Genomic DNA, 25,191 nt, shown 5'->3' with positions numbered 1-25,191 from the left:
ACCAGTGAACAATTTTATTTTGCACTTTTTCCTTTTTATTGTATTTTAATTTTTTTTAAATTTTTTACTTTTTATGTATTTTTTAAAAGACCTCTGGGGGACAGACTTTTTTCCTTTTATTTGTATTTTCAATTTTTTTTTAATTATATGGTGCCCGTGGTGGTCGAGGGACCACCACGGGCACCCTACATCTTAAACAGCTTCCAAGGGAGTGCTGCCACAGTTTTCTTATGGATATATATATATCCATAAGAAAACGGTGGCAGCACTCCCTTGGAAGCTGTATAAGATGTAGGGTGCCCGTGGTGGTCCCTCGATTCAGGACGGAAGACAACAAAGAAAGTTCACAACACTCAGGTCAGGTCTTGAGAAAGGTTCTGTGAGAGAACCGAAACGTTGTCACTTGATATGTGTCAATAAAAGAGCACATTTTATCTTTCAAGGAGTGCTGCGAACTTTCTTTGTTATATATATATATATATATATATATATATATATATATATATATATATATATATATATATATATATATGCCACATAATTTGTCCCCAAAAGGTCCATCAAGGACCTTGGGGGAGTCCGACTTTTAAAAAAAACTTTTTCCACTGTAACTGGAGCATCCAAAGCCTGCTGGGTGGGGAAGAGGGGCTTTGTACAGGGCGCAGTCGATCAGGGTCTACTGACCCTGGAGCTCTGCGCTCCTCTGCCCACAAGACACCCGGCGATCACGTGATCGCTGGGTTTAAACTGCAGAGCGCTCTGCATCTGCCTTCTCCTCGGCTCCAGACTGCTACAGTGCAGGGGCAGGAGCTGTCATTCTTCGCTGTGTGTACTCCAGATAGAAACACAGCTGATCGCACGATCAGCTGTGTTTCTGTCCAGCAGGACTGGGGCCACATGCGGCCTGCAGGTTGTGCACCTGTAAGCTTAGACTGGCCATTTAGACCTGCAGCAGGGGCTCAGGCTGGATGATAAATGGGCTGCAGGGATAGACACTTTTTTTTGACTATATACCAGCTATTGGTTGGCCTACTTTCAAATAGAAGTTTACACCCGAAGAATAGGTCATCAATATCTGATCTGCAGGGGTCCGACACCTGGAACGAGGTGGCGGCGCTTCCTCATTATTACACTACGCCTCGTCTACTGCATAGGCAAACTGTCCATAGGGCCCCATTATGAAAAATCGATTCGACTCTGCATTCATTTCAATGGTGGATGTAATACGCACAAAAATCTGCATCAAAATTCCCAAACACACACCTGTATACTTTCAGGTGGATTTTTCTGCCATGTGAAAGACACCCTTTGGTGCAACTATAGCGCCACATCTCCAGAAGCTGCAGTCAAGCTTTAAAGGGGCTGTCCAAGATTTTATTACAGATGGCTTACCCTCAGGATAGGCCATCAATATCTGATCATTGGGGGTCCGACTACTCGCTCCCCCGCCAGTCAGCAGTTCTGCAGTAGCTCCGGCAGCAGAACTACACAGCTCTGTCTATTATGTAGTGGACGGAGCTGGTTACTGCAGCTTTGCTCCCACTGAAGGGAACGGGAACAGTACTGCAGTAAACAGTTCCATCCACAACAGACAAAGCTGTGTAGTTCAGGCACCGTTGGTGGTGTAGGATTTCTCACCCCTGCCAATCAGATATTGATGGCCTATCCTGAGGACAGGCCATCAATAGTAAAATCCTGGACAACCCCTTTAACACCAATACATATTTGCAAGAATTACAATCATTTCCGATCAGCTTAAGCATGTATACCTGTTGCGTAGGTGGGGCTCCAGCTCACATCGCTGCATCACCTGTTTACATTCAGCCAGGAAGGGACATATGATACTCAACTTATCCAGTAAATTTCTCACCAAAAGGCTAGACTTGTGACAGTCCTGAAAACACAATTTTTTGCGGTCCATAGGACAAAAGTCCTTCTCGTGTAGAAAATTCTTTAGGCACTTGTAGCAGTAGGTGTGGCCACATGGCGTGTCCATAGGTTGGAGCAATGGCTGCAGACAGATGTGGCAGACCAGCTCATCATCCACCTCATCTTGGAAGTTGTAGATGTGGTTTTCAGAAGACACGTGAGGCTGTCCGCAGTCACGACAAAGTTCAAGGGCTGTGGAGGATAGATCCAAAGGGTCAGCCATCGCCTGGACCTTTATTCAGCAAACAGGGTGCTGCCAGGCTTACAATCCAAGGCTTTACAGCATGGTTCTCTAGGGGGTAAAAACAGAAATAGTGATCAGAGGGAGAAAGAAAACTGGGACTGCAGCATGGATTACTGCTAAACGAGAGATGTGAAAGAACTATGAATACCATAGAGAAGTGGAGCTCTCACATACCAAGACATAAATCAAGTCACATGGAAATCCCAGCAATAGTTTCTCTGCTTGTTGCTGAATCACCTTGCAAATTAGATGTGTTTAAAAGCCAGAGGCTCCCAACAGTGCCCCTGGAAATCAGAATGAAGCGCTGCCAACCTGTTCAATTTGCAAAGCTGCTGCCTAGAGCAATCTAGAAATGTGCCGAGATCTCGATGATAGATGGATACTAGGGAAAACACAACCCACACCAATCTCATTGCATAACCCCAGCATACATTATGCCAGGTCCAGCCTATCACTCAGTGACTCACAGAAAGTCAAATAGCTAGGCACTGAAACCTCACCCAGCAGCTATGCCCTTATCATGCAATTTACAGCGCTCCATGTCTGTGCCTCCTGCTGCATTGCTAGGACTGTACGGGAGGCAGCAGAATGAGGGAGGTAACAGACAATCTGCAATATGCTAAATACCTGCATGCTCCAGGGTTCAGACCATACAGGCGCTTCCTCGGGTCTACATGCCCAGGCCTGGCTGTTCAGCTCAGACCCCAGGCTAATCGCAGGGGTCAGCAATGCTTGGTGCTCTCACAGTCACCATTCAAGGAATCTATTGTGTTAGAAATATTTGCAGCTCAAGAACAAACAGAGGAAGGACGGCAGTAGGTGTGTCACAAGTCACAACCCTTCCATAGCCGGCCTGCTCCTACCAGAACAGGACCATTGACCCATGGCAGCCAGAGGGGTTAACACACTCCGATCATCATTTTCAGGAGGGACTCTAGGATTCTCCCATTATGAATTTATTGCCTAAATGTCTGCACCGCATTTACCAGACAATCTTATATCTACATGACTGGTACTGTAAAGCACTGCAGACCCAGTGATGTGCTACTGAAAATGTTCGCTCATGCGGCCATCCGTTCAGGCCCTGGCACAGCGTACAGTCACCAATCATAGATATACCAAAGATCACTACCAATAAAATAATTAGCAGAAAGGCGCTGTGACAGTATGTCTGTACTCTCTCAAGTATGACCACAAGGGGCTTAAAGGGGTATTCTGGTTAGAAAACGTTATTCCCCATCCTAACGCTAGGACCCCGACCGATGAGGAGAACAGGAGCCCCCCCAAAATGAACAGAGTGGCTGGTTGGAATGTGATAACTTTTTCTAACCGAAATACCCTTTTAATTTAAAGGGGTTCTCCGGGAATTAAGAAAATGAAAATACTTAAAGGGGTTCTGCAGTTTGTTTAAACTGATGATCTATCCTCTGGATAGATCATCAGCATCTGACCGGCGGGGGTCCGACACCCGGGACCCCCGCCGATCAGCTGTTTGAGAAGGCAGCCGCGCTCCAGCAGCGCCGCGGCCTTCCCACTGTTTACCGCCGGCCCACTGACGTCACGACTTGTATCAACTGGCCTGGGCGGGGCTAAGCTCCATTTAAGGGAACGGAGCTTAGCCGCGCCCAGGCCAGTTGATACTAGTTGTGACGTCACTGGGCCAGCGGTAAACAGCGCGAAGGCCGCGGCGCTGCTGGAGCGCAGCTGCCTTCTCAAACAGCTGATCGGTGGGGGTCCCGGGTGTCGGACCCCCGCCGGTCAGATGCTGATGATCTATCCAGAGGATAATCAGTTTAAACAAACTGCAGAACCCCTTTAAATATTACTTTATTATAAATATATTCTCAAATACCTTTCATTATTTATAACAGCCGGTTCAGACCTGAGCGTTTTACAGCGCGTTCCTACGCGCTGTAAAACGCTCAACAAGGAGAAACCAATGCTTCCCTATTGGCATGGTTCTTACCTGGGCGTTTTACAGCGCGTACGATCGCGCTGTAAAACGCCCGACGCCCCAAGAAGTTCAGGAGCTTCTTTGGGGCTTAGTGTCGCGCGTTCCCGTACATAGACTTCTGGGAACGCGCGACACTGGGCGTTCGCTTGTCTCTGTATGCGCGATTGTAAACGCCTGTACAATCGCGCATACAGAGGGTACGTTCAGTACGCTCTGGTGTGAACCCAGCATAATGGTTCGTATTGTCTGGGGAGCAATTATCACGGGAAACAAAATGGCCACTGTCCCATTAGTTCACACAAAACCTGTCCTAATCACACATGAGGACAAGTTACTTTACAGCACTGAGGTAAAGCGCTGCCTCCTCCTCCTCTCTACTTGTCAGGGATCATGATCCGTAATACAGCTGATAAGAACTTTAGCTGAACGGACGGACAGGACAGACTGTGGTAATGGAGACAGCATACTAGTGCTGCTGCTCATAGCCAAACCTCACCCTCCTCTCATGTCTCCTCATCATCTCCATTCCCACAGAGATTTACCTGTATTCAGGATCAGGATTCCTGACAAGCAGAGCGGAGAGGAGGATGAGGCAGCACTATGGCTCATTGTGGTGAAGTAACTTGTCCTCCTGTCTGATTAGGACAGGTTATGAGTGTACTGATAGGACGGCGGCCATTTTATTTCTCCTAATGATTGATCCCTAGACAAAACAAGCCTTTCTAAGTAATGAAAGTTGAAAAGTATCAATCCCTGCTGAATACCGTATTTTTCGCCCCATAAGAGGGATCCCCCCCCCCCCAAATGTGGGGGACAAAATGCCCCTGCATCTTATTGGGTGAATACTAATCAACGCTTCCATTATGGAAGCGCTGATTAGTACCAGAGGACCGGGAAGTGGTGAAAGCTCTGTACTCACCGCTTCCTGGTCCTCGGCTGTCGGTTGTGCAGGGCTGCGCAGTGTCACCTCACTCTGTGCGCAGCCTTCACAGCCGAGTACCAGGAAGAAGAGAGATAGTGCTGGTGATGAGTAGCGTCGTCGTCCAGGAAAGGTACCGGTAAGTGGTTTATTTATTTTATTTGTGCTGATGGCTGATATGAGGCTGGGGGCTGATATATGAGGCTGGGGGGCTGATATATGAGACTGGGGGCTAGGGCTGCAGTAAACAATTATTTTAGTAATCGAGTATTCTACCGATTATTTTTTACGATTAATCGAGTACTCTAATAAGAAAAACATTTATAAAAACTCATCAGACCCCCCTGCCATCAGTCCCCAACACCCTTCGTTCCCCTCAGTGCCATCAGCTCCAATCCCTCAGTGCCTTCAGCTCTCCCCCACCTAGTGCCATCAGCTCCACTCCCCCAGTGCCTTCAGCTCTCTCCACCCGGTGCCATCAGTTCTCCCCCACCCCAGTGCCATCAGATGCCATGTCCCCCACTCCCCCAGTGCCATCTGCCCCTCCATGCCATCCATTGCCATGCCCCCCCTGTAGTTACCGCGCAGGGGGCACTACCCCGCTGCTCCCCAGTAGTCACTGCACAGGGGTCACCCCACTGCTCCCCTGTAGTCACAGCAGTAATACCATAGTGTTGGCATTCAGGAGCCTTGGAGAGCCTAGTGCTGCTGCCACACAGCTTTTCCAGGCACAGATCTCTATGGGCAGCAGGCTTCCTACCTGTGTCTATGGTGGAGTGGATCCTGGCCAAAGCCTCTTGGTGCTCCCCAGCCTCCAGTAGCTCGGCTCTTACCGGGCACACACTGCCAGCTGCCTGAGCTGCACACAGGTCCGGCGGGGCGGGTGCCCCATGTCCCCCTGGCACAGCCAGCAGCGCTTCCCGGGCTCTTCTTGCAGACAGGGCCAGCAGTACATGTGCCCGCACAGCACACTGACCGGGTCCGGCAGGAAGCCGCCACAGCCCGGGCACCGCAGCACACACTGTGCTTCCTCCCACACCACGACCGAGCCCCGGTACTGCCGCAACAGACACTCCAGCAGAGGCTCCAGGGAGGCCACGGAGGGGTGAGTGGGAGGCTTCACTTTACTCACGCTTCGTGGTCACGTGATTTAAACGAATAATCGACACAGTGAAATTCCATTGAGGATTTTCTTGACTCGATTACATAGAGTAATCGTTGCAGACCTACTGGGGGCTGATATATGAGGCTGGGGGCTGATATATGGCATTGGGGGGCCGTTATGAGGTCTGATTGAGGGTCTTATTAACATTGGGGGTCTGACTGGGGCTGTCAGCTGAGGTCCGATTAACATTGGGGGTCTGACTGCTGGTCTGACCTGAGGTGTAATGGGAAATATTTGTTTCTTATTGTCCTCCTCTAAAACCTAGGTGTGAGTAAATACTGAGGTTTTGCGGCTTTTCTACAGCAGAATGGTCTCCAGCCATTTCAATGGGGGATGTAAACAACACAGAAATCCTCCTAATCCAAGCATAAAAATTTGCACTGAAATCCACACCTGCGTATTTTCTGGCAGATTTTTCTGCCATGTGTGAATGTACCCTTAGGCCTCGTCCACATTTCCATGTCAGTGACACATCCGTGAAAAAAGCGTACGTGTTTCATCCGTGAAGATGTCAGTGGTTGGTCCTTGTGTCAGTTTTTACCATCTGTGTGTCATACGGAATTCACCGATGTTGCTTAGCTGAAAATCAAATTCCAAAGAATCTCCTATCAGTCTTCAGTGAAAAATGCCATCCGTGGTGTGTCTGTGATTTTCACGCACCCATAGACTTCTATGGGTGTGCTTGGTCCGCATCACGGATCAAAGTAGTGCATGTCTCAGTGATTTTTTTTTACTGACCCACGGTCATTAAAAAAAACTTAAAAGTGTACACATTTAAACCAATGGGTACGTGTGCTGTCCGTGGAAAATGCGTACAACGCATGTCAGTGAAAAGGCCTTAGGCCTCGTTCACTTTTCAGTTTTTCCCATTTCCTGCGGACAGCACATCTACACATTGGTTTAAATGTGTGTGTTCACATTTCAGTATATTTCTACTGACCGCGGGTCATAAAAAAAAAATCACAGGGACATGCAATACTTTGATCCGTGGTGTGGACCAAGCACGCCCATTGAAGTCTATGGGTCCGTGAAAATCACAGACACACATCTGTGTTGTGTCCGTTTTTCACTAAAGACTAATAGGAGATCCTCTGGAAATTTTCAGCTGAGCAACGTCATTGAATTACGGATGACACACTGATAGTAAAAATGGACACACGGACCAACCACAGATCCTTCACGGATGAAACATGTACGCTTTTTTTACGGACTTGACACTGACACGGAAATGTGAACAAGGCCTCACATGGAGCAATCATAGCTGCCAAAAAGAACTGATGAATGATATACAAGTCCATCGGGGCTCAAAGGATCTTTTCACATATGCAAAGTGAGTGGGAGGACAAACTTTTTTTTACGATTCAGTTTGCATATTGCCGGCAGCACATCCCGTTTACACAGGGAGATGTGCTGCTGAGAAAACAAAGATTTTTGGTGCCAAATGAAAATGGGATTACCGAATAAGCATTTGCTTGTTTGTTGGGTGATTAGCCGCACATTTACACTGGGCAGTTTTCAGGCAACATAATGAAAGCTTGAATAACCCTTACTTCTTTGGAGAAATGAAACAGAAAAGTATTAAAAAACCACAACAGCAGAAACATCATCTGCCTCACAAAGTGATATACTGTGTTTTTTTCCATAAAATAAATCAGGATATCTATGTCACCGCCAGCTCTCTGAGAAGGTCTGGCAGACGTTCTTCTGTACCTCTTGCATGATGTTCTTTGTTTTGGTTTCACTTTGTCATCTCCTTTCCTTCTCCCAGCTGTCACCTATTTATACTAATTGCCTCCCTTTATATTCCCTCCCATACTACCTCACTTTGCGGTTTATACTACTTCCAGGATTGAAGTGTTCACTGCTGGAGACCTCTGTTGCTGCTTGTTCAGATAAGTCCTTTCATGTATTGTGTTTCCTTGCTGGCTTGATTCTAGGTGACCCTAACTCCCTCCGTATGAAGTGCAGGGAGCCGGTGGTTGTGTCCCCTCACTATTATAGGGTTTTCAGGTGTCACACAGTCTAGGTACAAGGGCATGCAATCGTCTACCTCTGAGACCCTTGTATGTGCTTAGCAGTCAGGGTGAGCTCTTAGGGCTTTATAGGGGTCACCTTTATGCTCCTTAGTTTGGGATCAAGCCAGTCAGATGTTTATCCATAACTTCCAGCTATCTGCAACATCATCCGTGACACTCTAGGAAGAATCCCAGCATCTCTCCTTCTGGAATAGATCAACATTAAACACTGCTAAATGCAAGGAGCCAGCACCCCAGTACAGGAGCCAGTACAATATTCCTTTAGGCTTGCCCATTATTGCGTCTATACACAACTACTTAAAGAGGTTGGTAAAATATATTTTTTAAGATAGGCGGGGGTCCGATACCCGGCACCCCGCCTATTAGCTGGTTGATGAGAAGGCGCAAGCAGTGCCAGCGCAGCCTGCCCTATATTGTTTACCTGCTCGCTGTCGCAACAGCAGCGGTGAGCAGGTGTAATTACAAGCCGTCCCACTGAAATGAATGAGACGGCTTGTAATTACAATGAAACAATGAAGGGAGGGCTGTGCTGCAACGGCGTGCACCTGATCGGCTGGCTGCTGAGTGTCCTGAGGATAGGTCATTAATAAAAATAACTTGGACAACCCCTTTAACCACCTCAGCCCCTATGGCTTAAACACCCTGAAAGACGAGGCCACTTTTTACACTTCTGACCTACACTACTTTCACCATTTATTGCTCGGTCATGCAACTTACCACCCAAATGAATTTTACCTCCTTTTCTTCTCACTAATAGAGCTTTCATTTGGTGGTATTTCATTGCTGCTGACATTTTTACTTTTTTTGTTATTAATCGAAATTTAACGATTTTTTTTGCAAAAAAATGACATTTTTCACTTTCAGTTGTAAAATTTTGCAAAAAAAACGACATCCATATATAAATTTTGCTCTAAATTTATTGTTATACATGTCTTTGATAAAAAAAAAATGTTTGGGTAAAAAAAAATGGTTTGGGTAAAAGTTATAGCGTTTACAAACTATGGTACAAAAATGTGAATTTCCGCTTTTTGAAGCAGCTCTGACTTTCTGAGCACCTGTCATGTTTCCTGAGGTTCTACAATGGCCAGACAGTACAAACACCCCACAAATGACCCCATTTCGGAAAGTAGACACCCTAAGGTATTCGCTGATGGGCATAGTGAGTTCATAGAACTTTTTATTTTTTGTCACAAGTTAGCGGAAAATGATGATTTTTTTTTTTTCTTACAAAGTCTCATATTCCACTAACTTGTGACAAAAAATAAAAAGTTCTATGAACTCACTATGCCCATTAGTGAATACCTTGGGGTGTCTTCTTTCCAAAATGGGGTCACTTGTGGGGTAGCTATACTGCCCTGGCATTCTAGGGGCCCAAATGTGTGGTAAGGAGTTTGAAATCAAATTCTGTAAAAAATGGCCAGTGAAATCCGAAAGGTGCTCTTTGGAATGTGGGCCCCTTTGCCCACCTAGGCTGCAAAAAAGTGTCACACATGTGGTGTCTCCGTACTCAGGAGAAGTTGGGGAAGGTGTTTTGGGATGTCATTTTACATATACCCATGCTGGGTGAGATAAATATCTTGGTCAAATGCCAACTTTGTATAAAAAAATGGGAAAAGTTGTCTTTTGCCAAGATATTTCTCTCACCCAGCATGGGTATATGTAAAATGACACCCCAAAACACATTCCCCAACTTCTCCTGAATACGGAGATACCACATGTGTGACACTTTTTTGCAGCCTAGGTGGGCAAAGGGGCCCACATTCCAAAGAGCACCTTTCGGATTTCACCAGCCATTTTTTACAGAATTTGATTTCAAACTCCTTACCACACATTTGGGCCCCTAGAATGCCAGGGCAGTATAACTACCCCACAAGTGACCCCATTTTGGAAAGAAGACACCCCAAGGTATTCGCTGATGGGCATAGTGAGTTCATGGAAGTTTTTATTTTTTGTCACAAGTTAGTGGAATATGAGACTTTGTAAGGAAAAATAAATAAAAAGAAAATCATAAATTTCCACTAACTTGTGACAAAAAATAAAAAATTCTAGGAACTCGCCATGCCCCTCACGGAATACCTTGGGGTGTCTTCTTTCCAAAATGGGGTCACTTGTGGGGTAGTTATACTGCCCTGGCATTCTAGGGGCCCAAATGTGTGGTAAGGAGTTTGAAATCAAATTCTGTAAAAAATGGCCAGTGAAATCCGAAAGGTGCTCTTTGGAATGTGGGCCCCTTTGCCCACCTAGGCTGCAAAAAAGTATCACACATGTGGTATCTCCGTATTCAGGAGAAGTTGGGGAATGTGTTTTGGGGTGTCATTTTACATATACCCATGCTGGGTGAGATAAATATCTTGGTCAAATGCCAACTTTGTATAAAAAAATGGGAAAAGTTATCTTTTGCCAAGATATTTCTCTCACCCAGCATGGGTATATGTAAAATGACACCCCAAAACACATTCCCCAACTTCTCCTGAGTACGGAGATACCAGATGTGTGACACTTTTTTGCAGCCTAGATGTGCAAAGGGGCCCACATTCCTTTTATGAGGGTATTTTTAGACATTTGGATCCCAGACTTCTTCTCACGCTTTAGGGCCCCTAGAATGCCAGGGCAGTATAAATACCCCACATGTGACCCCATTTTGGAAAGAAGACACCCCAAGGTATTCAATGAGGGGCATGGCGAGTTCATAGAAATTTTTTTTTTTTTGGCATAAGTTAGCGGAAATTGATTTTATTAATTTTTTTCTCACAAAGTCTCCCTTTCCGCTAACTTGGGACAAAAATTTCAATCTTTCATGGACTCAATATGCCCCTCACGGAATACCTGGGGGTGTCTTCTTTCCGAAATGGGGTCACATGTGGGGTATTTATACTGCCCTGGCATTCTAGGGGCCCTAAAGCGTGAGAAGAAGTCTGGAATATAAATGTCTAAAAATTTTTACGCATTTGGATTCCGTGAGGGGTATGGTGAGTTCATGTGAGATTTTACTTTTTGACACAAGTTAGTGGAATATGAGACTTTGTAAGAAAAAAAAAAAAATTTCCGCTAACTTGGGCCAAAAAAATGTCTGAATGGAGCCTTACAGAGGGGTGATCAATGACAGGGGGGTGATCAATGACAGGGGGGTGATCAGGGAGTCTATATGGGGTGATCACCCCCCTGTCATTGATCACCCCCCTATAAGGCTCCATTCAGATGTCCGTATGTGTTTTGCGGATCCGATCCATGTATCCGTGGATCCGTAAAAATCATACGGACATCTGAATGCAGCCTGACAGGGGGGGGTGATCAATGACAGGGGGGGTGATCAATGACAGGGGGGTGATCAATGACAGGGGGGGGTGATCAATGACAGGGGGGGTGATCAATGACAGGGGGGTAATCAATGACAGGGGGGTGATCAGGGAGTCTATATGGGGGGGATCACCACAGTCATTGATCACGCCCCTGTAAGGCTCCATTCAGACGTCCGTATGCGTTTTGCGGATCCGATCCATCTATCAGTGGATCCGTAAAAATCATGCGGACATCTGAATGGATCTTACAGGGGGGTAATCAATGACAGGGGGGTGATCAGGGAGTCTATATGGGGTGATCACCACAGTCATTGATCACGCCCCTGTAAGGCTCCATTCAGACGTCCGTATGCGTTTTGCGAATCCGATCCATCTATCAGTGGATCCGTAAAAATCATGCGGACATCTGAATGGATCTTACAGGGGGGTAATCAATGACAGGGGGTGATCAGGGAGTCTATATGGGGTGATCACCACAGTCATTGATCACGCCCCTGTAAGGCTCCATTCAGACGTCCGTATGCGTTTTGCGGATCCGATCCATCTATCAGTGGATCCGTAAAAATCATGCGGACATCTGAATGGATCTTACAGGGGGGTAATCAATGACAGGGGGTGATCAGGGAGTCTATATGGGGTGATCACCACAGTCATTGATCACGCCCCTGTAAGGCTCCATTCAGACGTCCGTATGCGTTTTGCGGATCCGATCCATTTATCAGTGGATCCGTAAAAATCATGCGGACATCTGAATGGAGCTTTACAGGGGGGTGATCAATGACAGGGGGGTAATCAATGACAGGGGGGTGATCAGGGAGTCTATATGGGGTGATCAGGGGTGATCAAGGGTGAATAAGGGGTTAATAAGTGACAGGGGGGGTGTAGTGTAGTGGTGCTTGGTGAAACATATTACTGAGCTGCCTGTGTCCTCTGGTGGTCGATCCAAACAAAGGGGACCATCACACCATGTTATCAAAACAGCGTCTAATATACCTGTTAGGGGTTAAAAAAATCACATCTCCAGCCTGCCAGCGAACGATCGCCGCTGGCAGGCTGGAGATCCACTCTCTTAACTTCCGTTCCTGTGAGCGCGCGCGCCTGTGTGCGCGCGTTCACAGGAAATCTCGGCCATCGCGAGATGACGCGTATATGCGTCGCTGAGCGCAGGGCTGCCACCTCCGGAACGCGAATCTGCGTTAGGCGGTCCGGAGGTGGTTAAGATGAGTACCCTGAATAGGGGGGTAGGTTAAGATTTCTATTCACAAACAGGTCTACTTAAGGCCTCATCCACATGACCGTATGTATTTTGCGGTCCGCAAAAAAACGGATCTTCAAAAAATACGGATGACATCCGTGTGCATTCTGTATTTTGCGGAATGAAATAGCTGGCCCCTGATAGAACAGTACTATCCTTGTCTGTAATGCGGACAATAATAGGACATGTTCTATTTTTTTGCGAAACGGAAATACAGAAACGGAATGCACACGGAGTACCTCCCGTTTTTTTTTGCGGACCCACATGGAACGGACACGGAATGAAAATACGTTTGTGTGCATGAGGCCTAAGGGTGTAATGTGGTCGTGCTGCGGTTAGGGAATGCATGCAGTTACCGCAAGTATAGTCATGCCTTTAGGATGCGTTTGTTAAAAACAGCTGCTCCGCAGTAAGAAAGCAGGGTGGGCACAGACCTTCATTATACTGTATATTGTTGGAACGCTATTACTTTTCACTAGCGCTTTTTATAGCACAAAAGAGTCAGTGCCCGAGGCCTGGGTGACATATTCTACACTCCCACACATCAGTGAGGGAAGCCGGAAAAATAAGGACAGATTCACACTTTTGTGGCAAAGCTGGGATGATATGCGATGGTAGAATATTTTTGCTAATATGTGTTTCTCAAGGAAATAATGAGCTGTTAAAAAGTGTAATACACTTTATTGAAATTGTTCTGAACGTGAGGGAAATAATTTTTGCAATATACATTTGTTTTCCTATTCCTAGTGAAATAGGCACCTGAAGTTCCACTGCCTATCATACTTTGTAATCTGTACTCCGCTGTGTATCGGAGTGCGGATTCCCCTGTGGTCGCACTGAGCGCTGTACAGGAGGCAGCATTGCTGATCTGCCTGTACCAGCGCTGCTCTTCTCAAGTTTGACCTAGATGTGTCTGGCCAGTTCCCTGGTGAACTCCTTGGCATTTGAGGCTGTAGCAGAGCGGGCACAGGCAGGGCAGCAACGTGCCTTTAGACAGTCACAAGGCCCCTTCCCGTCATTTGCCTGCTCGTCAGTGGAGCAGAGCGCTGAATTGACGCGGTCATATGGGGATGAGCAATGGCTAATGCAATCGTTCATCCCCAGGTTCATTTTTTTGGGCCGTTGATCACTGTTTAGACAGTGAGATCTGCTGCCCAGAAAAGATGATTTAGGTGTCCCCAAGAACGATTGTTGCACCCGATGAACAAGCATTTTGCTCGTTCATCAGGGGATCAACAGCACCTTTACACAGGCGGATTATCGGGAACAAGGTGGAAAATATTAGCCCAGTGCTTTGACACAAACTGTACTTTGATTAGTAAATCTCCCTTCATTCACTCATTTAATCTAAACTACTTTCTCCTTTCTTTACAGGAAGCCAAATTATTCAGTAGTTTATGCCCGGCTTTACACTAGTTCTCCAGATGCCAGCCAAAAGCTGGTCCTAAGTGTTAGATACAATCAGGGCCGGGATGACGGCGCCATTCACACGTCCGCAACATGTTTTGCGGATCCGCAAAACACAAAAAGCGGCAATGTGCATTCCACTTTTTGCGGACCGCACATCGCCGGCACTAATAGAATATGCCTGTTCTTGTCCGCAATTGTGGACAAGAATAGGACATGTTCTATTTTTTTGCCGACCCGGAAGTGCGGATCCGCAATTCCGTATCCGGTTAGCACATCGTGCTGCCCCATAGGAATGAATGGGTCCGCAATTCCGTTCTGCAAAATGCGGAACGAAATTGTGGACATGTGAATGGGGCCTTAATGTCAGTTGAAACACTGATTTCAGCAATACCAGCTGACCATCTAATCTGTATGGTGTTGTGCCAACTCTCCCCAATGGCAGCTTTCGGGGAAGAGAAATGTTGAATTTCAGCATGCACAAGAGAGATAAGCCGCCACCAGGTGTGTCTGACAGGGGCTCACCCCACTGAGAACACACACAAACACTGCCTATTGTGCGTGTGTGTGGGGGGCGATATAGCCATCACCCGAACAAGCGTTCAGCTATCTAAAAGTGTATATTGCTTCACATGTCAAAAATGGTCAACATGACTGACCAATAATGACCAGGGTTAAATCAGCAATTTCCTAAACCGAAGAACAAATTGCGTTTAATTTAGGCTACTTTCACACCTACGTTAGGTGCGGATCCGTCTGGTATCTGCACAGACGGATCTGCACCTATAATGCAAACGCCCTTTAGATCGTTCAGAATGGATCCGTTTGCATTACAATGAACAAAAAAAAAAAAAATAATAATATATATATATATATATTTTTTTTTTTTGTTCATGATAATGCAAACGGATCCGTTTTGACTTTACATTGAAAGTCAATGGGGGGACGGATCCGTTTGAAAATTGAGCCATATAGTGTCAAATTCAAACGGATCCGTCCCCATTGACTTACATTGTAAGTCTGGACGGAATCCGCTTGCCTCCGCACGGCAGGCGGACACCCGAACGCTGCAAGCTGCGTTCGGGTGTCCGCCTGCTGAGCGGAGCGGAGGACAAGCGGAGCCAGACTGATGCATTCTGAGCGGATCCGCATCCACTCAGAATGCATTAGGGCTGGACGGATCCGTTCGGGGCCGCTTGTGAGAGCCTTCAAACTGAGCTCACAAGCGGAGCCCCGAACGCTAGTGTGAAAGTAGCCTTAGAGGACATCTGTCAGCAGATCTACCTATGACACTGGCTGACCTGTTACATGTGCACATGGCAGCTGAAGACCTCTATATCGGTCCCATGTTAATATATGTCCGTATTGCTGAGAAAAATCAAGTAATTTAATATATGCAAATGAGCTTTCCAGAGCAATGGGGGCGTTGCTGTTACACCTAGAGGCTCTGCATTCCTCTGCAATTTAATGGACAGGGCCATGCAGTAACAACATCATCGCACCTGCCCCTCAAAGCGGAGAGAGGACATAGCAGTTGCAGAGAAAGCAGAAGGCCTCTAGGTGTAAACGGCAACGCCCCCCCATTGCTTTGAGAAGCTCAATCGCAATATATTAAAACTTGATTTTTCTCAGCAATACAGGCGCATATGAAAATGGGACCAACACAGATGCCTTCAGCTGCCAAGTGCACATGTAACAGGTCAGCCAGTGTCATAGGCACAAAATGCTGACAGATTCCCTTTAATGTAGCATATTTTCACCCTTCGCATACTAGTTACACTACTTTGTATTACTTACCTTATACTCATCCAGAGTTACAGCCTCTTAACTCAGAGCTGCATTCACAGTTCTGCTTGTTTGCTACTGATACATTAGTGGGACAGTACGATTGTGGTTAGTACCTAGTGTAAAGAATACACTTGCAAGGACATAATCATCAAGCTCTGCGTAGATATTGGCCACCAAGAAAGCTAGATTTCAGCTCTGAAGACTGCAGACTGGGGAATGCAGCACTGGATTAGAATTACAGACTATAACGTGGGATCACTGTGTGCAGTCTTAGCGGCGCGAGGGGGTTAAGTGAAGGCGCCTAGGACTGGGGAGACGGAGACAAAAGGGTTAAAGTGAGTGCAGCTAGCAGGGTTAGTATGTCAAGAGGTAGGGGAGGGCTGCTCCCATACACTTGGGCCGGCTATTTACATATTAGGACCTCACTATGCTGCCTCCCCCCGTTTACTGATTGGTGGGGTGTAATGGTAGGCGCCGCATGGTTAAAAGAGGGGGCTTGGCAGGCACTGCCCTCTTCCTCTACGGCTACAAGCAGGCAGCTCCGTCCGCAGGTATGGCCACAGAGGATCAGCTTATGGCAGCTCTTGCTGCTCATTTACAGAAAGAGGGCCCGGCTTTTCTTGCTCGCATGTTTGCGGGCATACAAGCGCCTCAGCCACCTATCCCCCCGCCCGCCCTGGTGCAGTGCTAGCGGAAGCAGCCGGGGTGGCAGGCGGCTCCTACCAGGAATACCCGCCCACCCGCCCGACTTAGTCCCTCTAGTCCCCCCTGTACCTCGCCGCACTAGGAGCCGGCGGCAGCAGCAGCGCAGGGATCCTCTGGTGTCCAGGGTTCGGAGGACTCCTGCGCTTCGTCCTACACGGCCGCAGGCCACGCCCACTAATCCTCAACTTCCGGTTGCCGCGGGAGCAGCAGCCCCCAGTTCCCGCCGGCGGTTGCTCAGCCCCCTCCTTCTTTCTCCCACTGCCACACCTCACCATGGGCAATAGGCAGAGCGAGCGCTACTCGGCTGAGGAGAATGCGATTATATCGCATGCTCCTGCGCCCCATTGCAGCAGAACAATTAGATAATGGGGCGATCAATGCTTTGTGGCAGCACCTTCAACAGAAATGCACGCCCATTGCCTTTGAGTATACCCCTCAAGGCCTTACAATACAGCACGGCCCTGTTGATAGTGCTCCTACCCCCCTGCCACTGCTGCAGGCATAACCCCTCCCCCCTTTCCTATCAATCCTATGACCAGTTAATAATGAACTGATGTCCATGTCAGCTACCGCTCTTGTACAGGAGCCGGCCCCCACGCTACTCCTCACAGCATAGATCACCCTGCTGGGTCGCCACGACCGCCGAGAAAGGCGACAGGTCGGGTTCTCAACCGTCGCCGCACGTTCATGCCATTCATCCCAGAGCACCATAGAATTACCGTAGCAGCCGTTCGACACGGTCCAGATCGGCAAGATGGAGGTCACCTTCGTCGTCTGACTTGAGCTCCTGCGGCTCGGATTCCGGCAGGTCACATGTTAGAAGTATGTGGGGCCCCAGACGCCACGTCAAGTAGGCCTTCCCGCGTGGCGGAGTCTGCCAGCGCGGTTCCAACAGCTGCTCCTCAGGCGAGTTCGGTCGCTCCTACACCTCAGAATCCAGCTACCCGGTGAGTACAATTTTTACTGGGCATGGGGCGGGGATACAGCAGCCAAAGGTTTGGTCCCAGGCGCTTAAGGCATTATTAGCACAATTAGACCCCGCCTGCTCAGCCCTCCACTGTTCATCTGCTCTAACAAACCAGGCCTAGTGATATAAGGAATCCATATTTTGCCGGCTTATCGCCGTTGGGAGCTCATTTAGATGTGGACACCAAATAAAAATATGGTCCAACCAGTATATTGACATATGGGTCGTTAGTTTCTGTGGATAACACTACGGTGGTAAGGAAAGGCGCCCCAATGCTGAGCGTTTTATAGATCGTAGACCTAAGTTGCGCGTTACCATAGGTATTGGATACAAGCATTTGCAGTTTTAGGTTATACATGGCTCACGCGCCGCCCTGACCTATCGGCGGACCTTTTTGTCTACATGGACTCTATCTATCAGCGCGTTTAAGTGTCACGGCGGCTCTGCTTGGTGGCGTTATGACGAAGAGTTCCGCCGAAGGTTAGCCTTGCAGCCAGATATAGGTTGGGGGGTTAAGGCAGCAGATCTATGGCTCCGCCTTATGATGTCGCAGAAAACGCAACCCTTTCCTTCCGCGGCCACTGCTCCCTCGGCAAATGCGTATGGTGCAGTGGCCGTGCGCAGGCCAGGGGCCTGCTGGTTATATAACGAGGGACATTGTAAATTTTTTGCCCTATGCAAATACAAACATGAATGTTCCGTCTGTGGAGGCTCACACGCGGCTATTCGATGTCAGCGCCAGCTCTCAGTACATAAAGCCCACACTGCTGCCGGAGGGAAAGACCCCGGTGAGCGTGCACGCGATGTCCCCGTGGCTAGACCAATACCCCAATGAGCAGGCGGCAGCTCAACTGCGTTCTGGTTTCATGTCAGGTTTTTTCATTCCGTTTTATTTTTCCTCCCTTCCTACTATTGCTGATAATTTGAAATCTGCAAAGGATAACCCAGAGGAACTAAGAAGCAAAGTAGGTAAAGAAGTCGTTTTAGGGCGTATAGTAGGACCGTTTAAGTTCCCTCCGTTCAAAAACATACGCATATCCCCTTTAGGCCTTATACCTAAAAAAAGAGTCAGGTTCATTCAGATTGATCCATCATTTGTCCTTTCCGAAGGGCTCATCGGTGAATGATGGCATATCCAAGGAGGAATCTTCGGTGTCCTATGTGTCATTTGATAGGGCTGTAGCTCTGGTTAGCCGTGCTGGAAAGGGCGCATTGTTGGCTAAATCTGACATTGAAGCAGCTTTCCGTTTACTCCCCGTACATCCCGATTGTTATCATCTATTGGGATGCATGGTGGACGACGCCTATTATTATGACACATGCCTACCGATGGGTTGCTCTATATCATGTCATTATTTTGAATTGTTCAGTACCTTTTTGGAATGGGTTATACGTTTTGAAACATCCTCACAGAATGTTATTCATTATTTGGATGATTTTCTATTCGTTTCCCCTGGCAATTCGAGACAGTGTCAATTCCTCCTGGATACATTCCGTTTTTATATGTCTCGTTTTGGGGTTCCCCTCTCCGAGGATAAAACGGTTGGCCCGGCGACAATCATCACGTTTTTGGGTATTGAAATTGATACCAATTTGATGGTTTTTCGCCTGCCAAGCGACAAATTGCAAAAATTATCGGCCTTGATATTGGGTTGCATGTCTGTAAAATCAGTGACACTACGACAAATGCAGGAGCTACTAGGATTATTGGTTTTTGCTTGTCGCATCATGCCGATGGCTCGTGTTTTTTCTCGTAGACTATCATTGTCCACCTGCGGGGTAAAAAAGCCTTCTCACCACATCCGGTTAACCAAGCAGCTAAAATTGGATTTGCAGGTCTGGAATTCCTTTTTATGTCAGTATAATGGCCACACTTGTTATCAATCCAAGGAAGTTGCATCTCCGGATTTCTCACTATTTACGGACGCTGCTGGGTCCACCGGTTTTGGTGCAATATTAGGCCAGGAGTGGTGCGCTGCACCATGGCCTGACGCGTGGCGATTACAAGGCCTCTGCACCAACATCACACTACTGGAGCTGTTTCCGATTATTGTAGCCATCAACATATGGGGCGACTGTTTCCGAAACAGACGTGTATGTTTTTACATGGACAACATGGCGGTGGTCTGCTGTATCAACTCATTAACCTCTTCTTCCCTTCCAGTTCTATCGCTACTCCGTCACCTGGTCCTCCGATGTCTAGAATTCAATGTTTGGTTCCGAGCTCGGCATGTGCCAGGCGTTAACAACCCCATAGCTGACGCTCTCTCCCGTTTTCGTTGGCAGGAATTCAGGTCCCTGTTGCCGGCGGCAGCCAGAGATGGGATCCTGTGTCCAACAACGCTTTGGGATTTGCCGATCAACGACTGATGAGTATGGTGCAAGCTTCAGTGGCACCAGCCACATGGTAAGGCGTGGGCAGAATGGAGGGCGATGGCAGAAGATTTGGCAAATGTAATTTTGCCAGAGGCATGTTTACAGGTGACCATTTCTTATATTTTGTCTATGAGAGCCAAAGGAGTTAGTGCGTTAGTTGCGCAGCGAAGATTATGGGGCGTTTCGTTTTACCTAAAAATGCAAGGTTGGCAGGACGTCACGCAGCATTTCTTAATTAGACAAGCTATTAAGGGCTGGCGTAAAGAGCATGTGCGCCGAGAATGCTGCCGCCCGGTTTCATTTGCTTTGTTAGTAACCATGTGCCAATTATTGCCTTCCATTTGTTCGTCCCCGTTTGAGGTGAGTTTAGTTAGGGCTGCTTTTTGTTTAGCCTTTTTTGCGGCCCTTCGTATTGGAGAGCTAGTTTCCCCTTCCAGCATCCGTTCTGGAGGTCTGTCAGCTACAGATGTTTTCATCAGCGACTCGGCATTAAGGGTCTTCATCAGACGCTCCAAAACGGATGTTTTTGGGAAGGGAGCCTGGCTTCCATTGCATAAAATTGGCGGCCCAGCTTGTCCGCATGCGGCTGTAGCTCAGTTCGTATCTATGCGACCTGTGGGAGCTACCTTCCTAGTACATGATGACGGCACCCCTCTTACTCGTTTTCAATTTAGATCCATATTTCGCCGTTGCCTCAATTTTCTGCACTTACCAGCTTCAGAATTTGGCACGCACTCCTTCAGAATCGGAGCAGCCACCGAGGCGGCTCGCGCTGGGTTGCCAGAGGCCGAGGTTCAAAGAATCGGCCGTTGGAAATCTGACTGCTTTGCTTCCTATGTGCGACCTCATTTATTGATTTGATTTCCTCGTTTACTGATTTGAATTTCTTTTAGATGCAGCCCAGATTACGGTATGTTTCATTGGACATTCATACATCTTCTGGGCAGGACAGAGAGCGGAAAGTCGTCCAGGTGGCCGATGCCTTGGCTTCCGGAATATTCAAGCACGCTGGCGAGGTGTCCGTGGATTACGTTGGTCGCAGGTTCTCCCGGAGGCGGTGGAATGCAGTCATCTAGTGCGATCCCCGGTGATATTAGTAATACATGCTGGCGGAAATGACCTGTGTCTGCTAAAAATAGCAGAATTGATTACATTGATAAGAGCTGATTTAGAGAGACTTCCTTCTTTCTTTCAAGAGGCGATTATCGTGTGGTCAGAAATAATTCCCCGGGTTACTTGGCAAGGGGCTAGGGATGCCACGGCCATAGAGAGGGCCAGACGCACGGTCAATAACCGCATTTCGCGTTTTATACGATCCAGAGCAGGGGTAGTGGTACGCCATCGCCAGTTAGAAGGCGATAACGGGCGTTTGATGCGGCCTGACGGTGTCCACTTAAACGACATAGGTTTAGATATTTTCTTGTCTGGATTACAGGACGGAGTTGAGCAGGCACAGTTCTTGTTGGGTGGGGGTCGGTGCGCCGTGTAGGAATACACGGGCCCCTCCGTGGAGGTCGGTGATAAATGAAAAATGGAGAAGAAGGCGGACTTGCCCACAGAGGGAGTCTGTGGGGCATACTGCTTCTGGAGACTCCAAACTTGTTGATGTTGGTTTGAGTATAAAATAAAAGTTGGTTTGATAAAGAGATGAGTAATAAAGCTGTGACCGACTCTTACCCAACAAATGAAGGTTGTCATGTCTTTATTCCTAGCTGCTAGGTGATAAAAGGGTAACGGCTTCATTCTCCACAGTCTTAGCGGCGCCGAGGGGGTTAAGTGAAGGCGCCTAGGACTGGGGAGACGGAGACAAAAGGGTTAAAGTGAGTGCAGCTAGCAGGGTTAGTATGTTCAAGAGGTAGGGGTGGGCTGCTCCCATACACTTGGGCCGGCTATTTACATATTAGGACCTCACTATGCTGCCTCCCCCGTTTACTGATTGGTGGGGTGTAATGGTAGGCGCCGCATGGTTAAAAGAGGGGGCTTGGCAGGGCACTGCCTCTTCCTCTACGGCTACAAGCAGGCAGCTCCCCACCCTCCCGCCCTAGTTTTGGTGATCAATGGTACAAATGTTCTTTGTTTCAATTTCAGATTATGATACTAAGTCACAGCAGAGGTCGGTGATAAATGAAAAATGGAGAAGAAGGCGGACTTGCCCACAGAGGGAGTCTGTGGGGCATACTGCTTCTGGAGACTCCAAACTTGTTGATGTTGGTTTGAGTATAAAATAAAAGTTGGTTTGATAAAGAGATGAGTAATAAAGCTGTGACCGACTCTTACCCAACAAATGAAGGTTGTCATGTCTTTATTCCTAGCTGCTAGGTGATAAAAGGGTAACGGCTTCATTCTCCACAGTCTGCACGTTTATCGTCAGAAACCACAGTCATTCCTTGGTCTATGAACACCTGGAACTTACTTTGAAATAAAAATGTAAACCACAGATGGAGATAAAAGCAGCTTTATGTTTTTATTTTCCTTCAGTGGTCGCACATTCCAACAACCACCATACCTGGGGTACATGAAGTTCTGTCTGATCACCTTCAAAACCCACAGGCTGCCATTCCGTTCAGCCACAATATGCCAACAAGTGAGCAAAGGCTGGCAAACTGGGGGTAGTAGTCAACATCCCTCCCACATTTAATTCTAGTGTCTATACCTGCAATATGATGATATCTAAGGGGCTGTTCACATGAGGTTTTCAGCCTCCATTTCACATGCTGCAGAATCTATTCCTCCTACAGAAGACCGTAACATACGACTGCACAGGCATAACGTTTAGTTTGCTGTTCGTGGACTCCCATTGTAACAAAGAAAGTCTACTATGTACTCTATACCACAAAAAAATAAAACGTATACCAGCCTGACGAAGGTCATAAGGACAATCTTTTGGCCACAGTCGGGTAACGGCATAGAGACGTCACTTGCTTGCAGATGCGATTTTCACGCAGCCCCATTCACTTATATGGGGCCTGCGTTGCATGAAAAACGCAGAATATAGAACATGCTGCGATTTTCATGCAACGCACAAGTGATGCGTGAAAAACATTGCTCATGTACACAGACCCATTGAAATGAATGGGTCAGGATTCAGTGTGGGTGCAATGCGTTCACGTCACGCATTGCACCTGCGCAGAAAACTCGCCGTGTGAAAGGGGCCTAAGAGTTCCCTGTGGTTTATCGATGATTGCCTATATCTGAATGCGGTTTCTGACTTTATCCTGAGAAGGACACCTCCTGGATATTCCGAGCAGCGCGGTCCTATACTGAAACTTACTGACATAATCTGTACAGGCTCTTACCTGGCACCCATAGGCCAGTTTCAGAAGAGAGCAGCCCATATTGCTGAGCGTCCTGGTCCAACCGCATATAGATCTGTATAAAGCCTCATTCACACGTCAGTGTTTCATGGACAGCACATGTCCCCATTCATTTTAATGTGTGTATTCACACATCAGTGTTTTAGCACGGTCCGTGTTTTCTATTTTGTCCATGTTCACGAATCCATCACGATAGTCTATGGGTCCGTAAAAACCACGGATGCCATACGTGTTGCATCCGTGTTTCATGGATCATTAGGAAGAGATGCTTTGAAAATAATTTTTCAGCTGTTCAGTGTCAGTAAAACACAGATTTAACACGGACAGCAAAAACCGGACCCACCACGGATCCTTTACGGACAGCTTCACGGATGCATCACTGACCACCTTCTCACGCATTTAAACACTGACAAGGACGTGTGAATGAGGTTTAATGCTGTGAGTTTGGGTCTGCAGGGCCCACATTCGTACCAAGACACTCGTCCATTCGTCACTTGAATGGGTCCGCAAATCCAGAGATGCGGTGCGGAACGGAACCACTACGGAGTGCTTCCTGGGGTTCCGTTCCATTCCTCTATCTTTTCACAGAACCGACGGATCGCAGATCCTATTAAAGTGAATGGGGTCGCGATCCGCATGCGGCAGCCCCACGGCCGGTGCCCGTGCATTGCGAACTGCAATTTGCGGTCCACAGCATGGGCACGGAGGGCCTACGGTCGTGTAAACAAGCCCTTAGACTGAGAGACTGATGGAAAAAATAAAATCTTTGCAATTTCAGTATTTTTAGCATCTAAACTGTCATATATGTAAGTGTGGTCACACATTAGACAGAAGATGGTTGATCAGTAGTTGAACAATCAATCATCTGGTGAACGTTCATTTCGCAGACGCGGCCAAACACGCTGTAGTCCATTAGTCAGTCAGGGACACCAGAAGATCTTTCTAGGAACGTTCAATGAAAGATCTTTTGTCCGACTAATATTAAATGCGGACGACTTCTTTTCAGGCGATAACAGTCGGCTAAAACAATTGTTCCCTGTTAAATTTCAACCAATGAACGTTCATTTTGGTTTAACTCGTCCGTTTTGATCAACTTTCGACATATGTATATGGCCACCTTAAGTAATGCAGCTGTGGTGATGTGGGAGCTGGTAAAGAAATCATCTGTAGCAATCGATTTCCTATATAGTCTGTAATGTCCTGACCACATGTAGACAGCAATATGCTAATAGAAGGCTTTCTCCCACAATTCTCTGGTGTGACGATCTATAACCTGATGACTTAAAATGCACTGTTCGTTCTCAGCAGCCTGCGAGAGAAGAACCAAGCCCCATGCATACTAAGTGAACGGCCCTGCTACAGTTCATGTCCAGTAATGCATACAAATGATAGCAGACAATAATTCTCTGTAATTCCCATTGCTGTATAGTGAATCAACCAGAGATATTATCCTAAACACTGCCATGCTCCCGTCACTGGAACCACTCGCTCCCACATCGGCTGCTCAGCAGATCTACAATTCTAAAGGCCCATTACACTGGTCAATGATCAACACCACACTAAGGCCTCATGTCCGTACTTCTTTCCGCGAACCGTGGACACCTTCTGTGTGCACTGTTCTCACTCCTACTGTATCTCTAGAAATGACTACTCTTGTCCACAATACAGAGAAGAATAGCACATATATATATATATATATATCATTTGCTTAAAGGGAAAATGGATGCAGACAGCACATGAATAACGCCTGTGCGGTTTTTTTTTTGTTGTTCACTGGTCCGTGAACGGCCACGGATGCAAAATACGGTGAATGCATGAATGAAGGAACGGTGG

At 47.3% G+C, this 25,191-nt stretch overlaps 1 protein-coding gene across 4 annotated transcripts in view; it reads right to left on the bottom strand.

The window, feature by feature from the left end:
* LOC121009538 (ligand of Numb protein X 2-like) overlaps positions 1–25,191 on the bottom strand; it is a 104,230-nt gene that overhangs the window by 39,578 nt on the left and 39,461 nt on the right. For 3 of the 4 annotated variants that reach the window (XM_040442741.1, XM_040442743.1, XM_040442744.1), the window contains one exon: positions 1,770–2,221. In XM_040442741.1, coding sequence (XP_040298675.1) covers positions 1,770–2,152 — 383 coding nt within the window. In that variant the 5' untranslated portion in view covers positions 2,153–2,221. Of the gene's footprint in view, positions 1–1,769; positions 2,222–2,347; positions 2,532–25,191 lie in introns of those variants that run through there. The other variant, XM_040442742.1, reaches the window with a different exon arrangement.

This window comes from Bufo bufo, chromosome 8 (assembly GCF_905171765.1).
Source record: "Bufo bufo chromosome 8, aBufBuf1.1, whole genome shotgun sequence".
Taxonomy (NCBI): Eukaryota; Metazoa; Chordata; class Amphibia; order Anura; family Bufonidae; genus Bufo; species Bufo bufo.
Note: the sequence above shows the minus strand (reverse complement) of the source record. Positions and strands in the feature narration are given on the sequence as shown.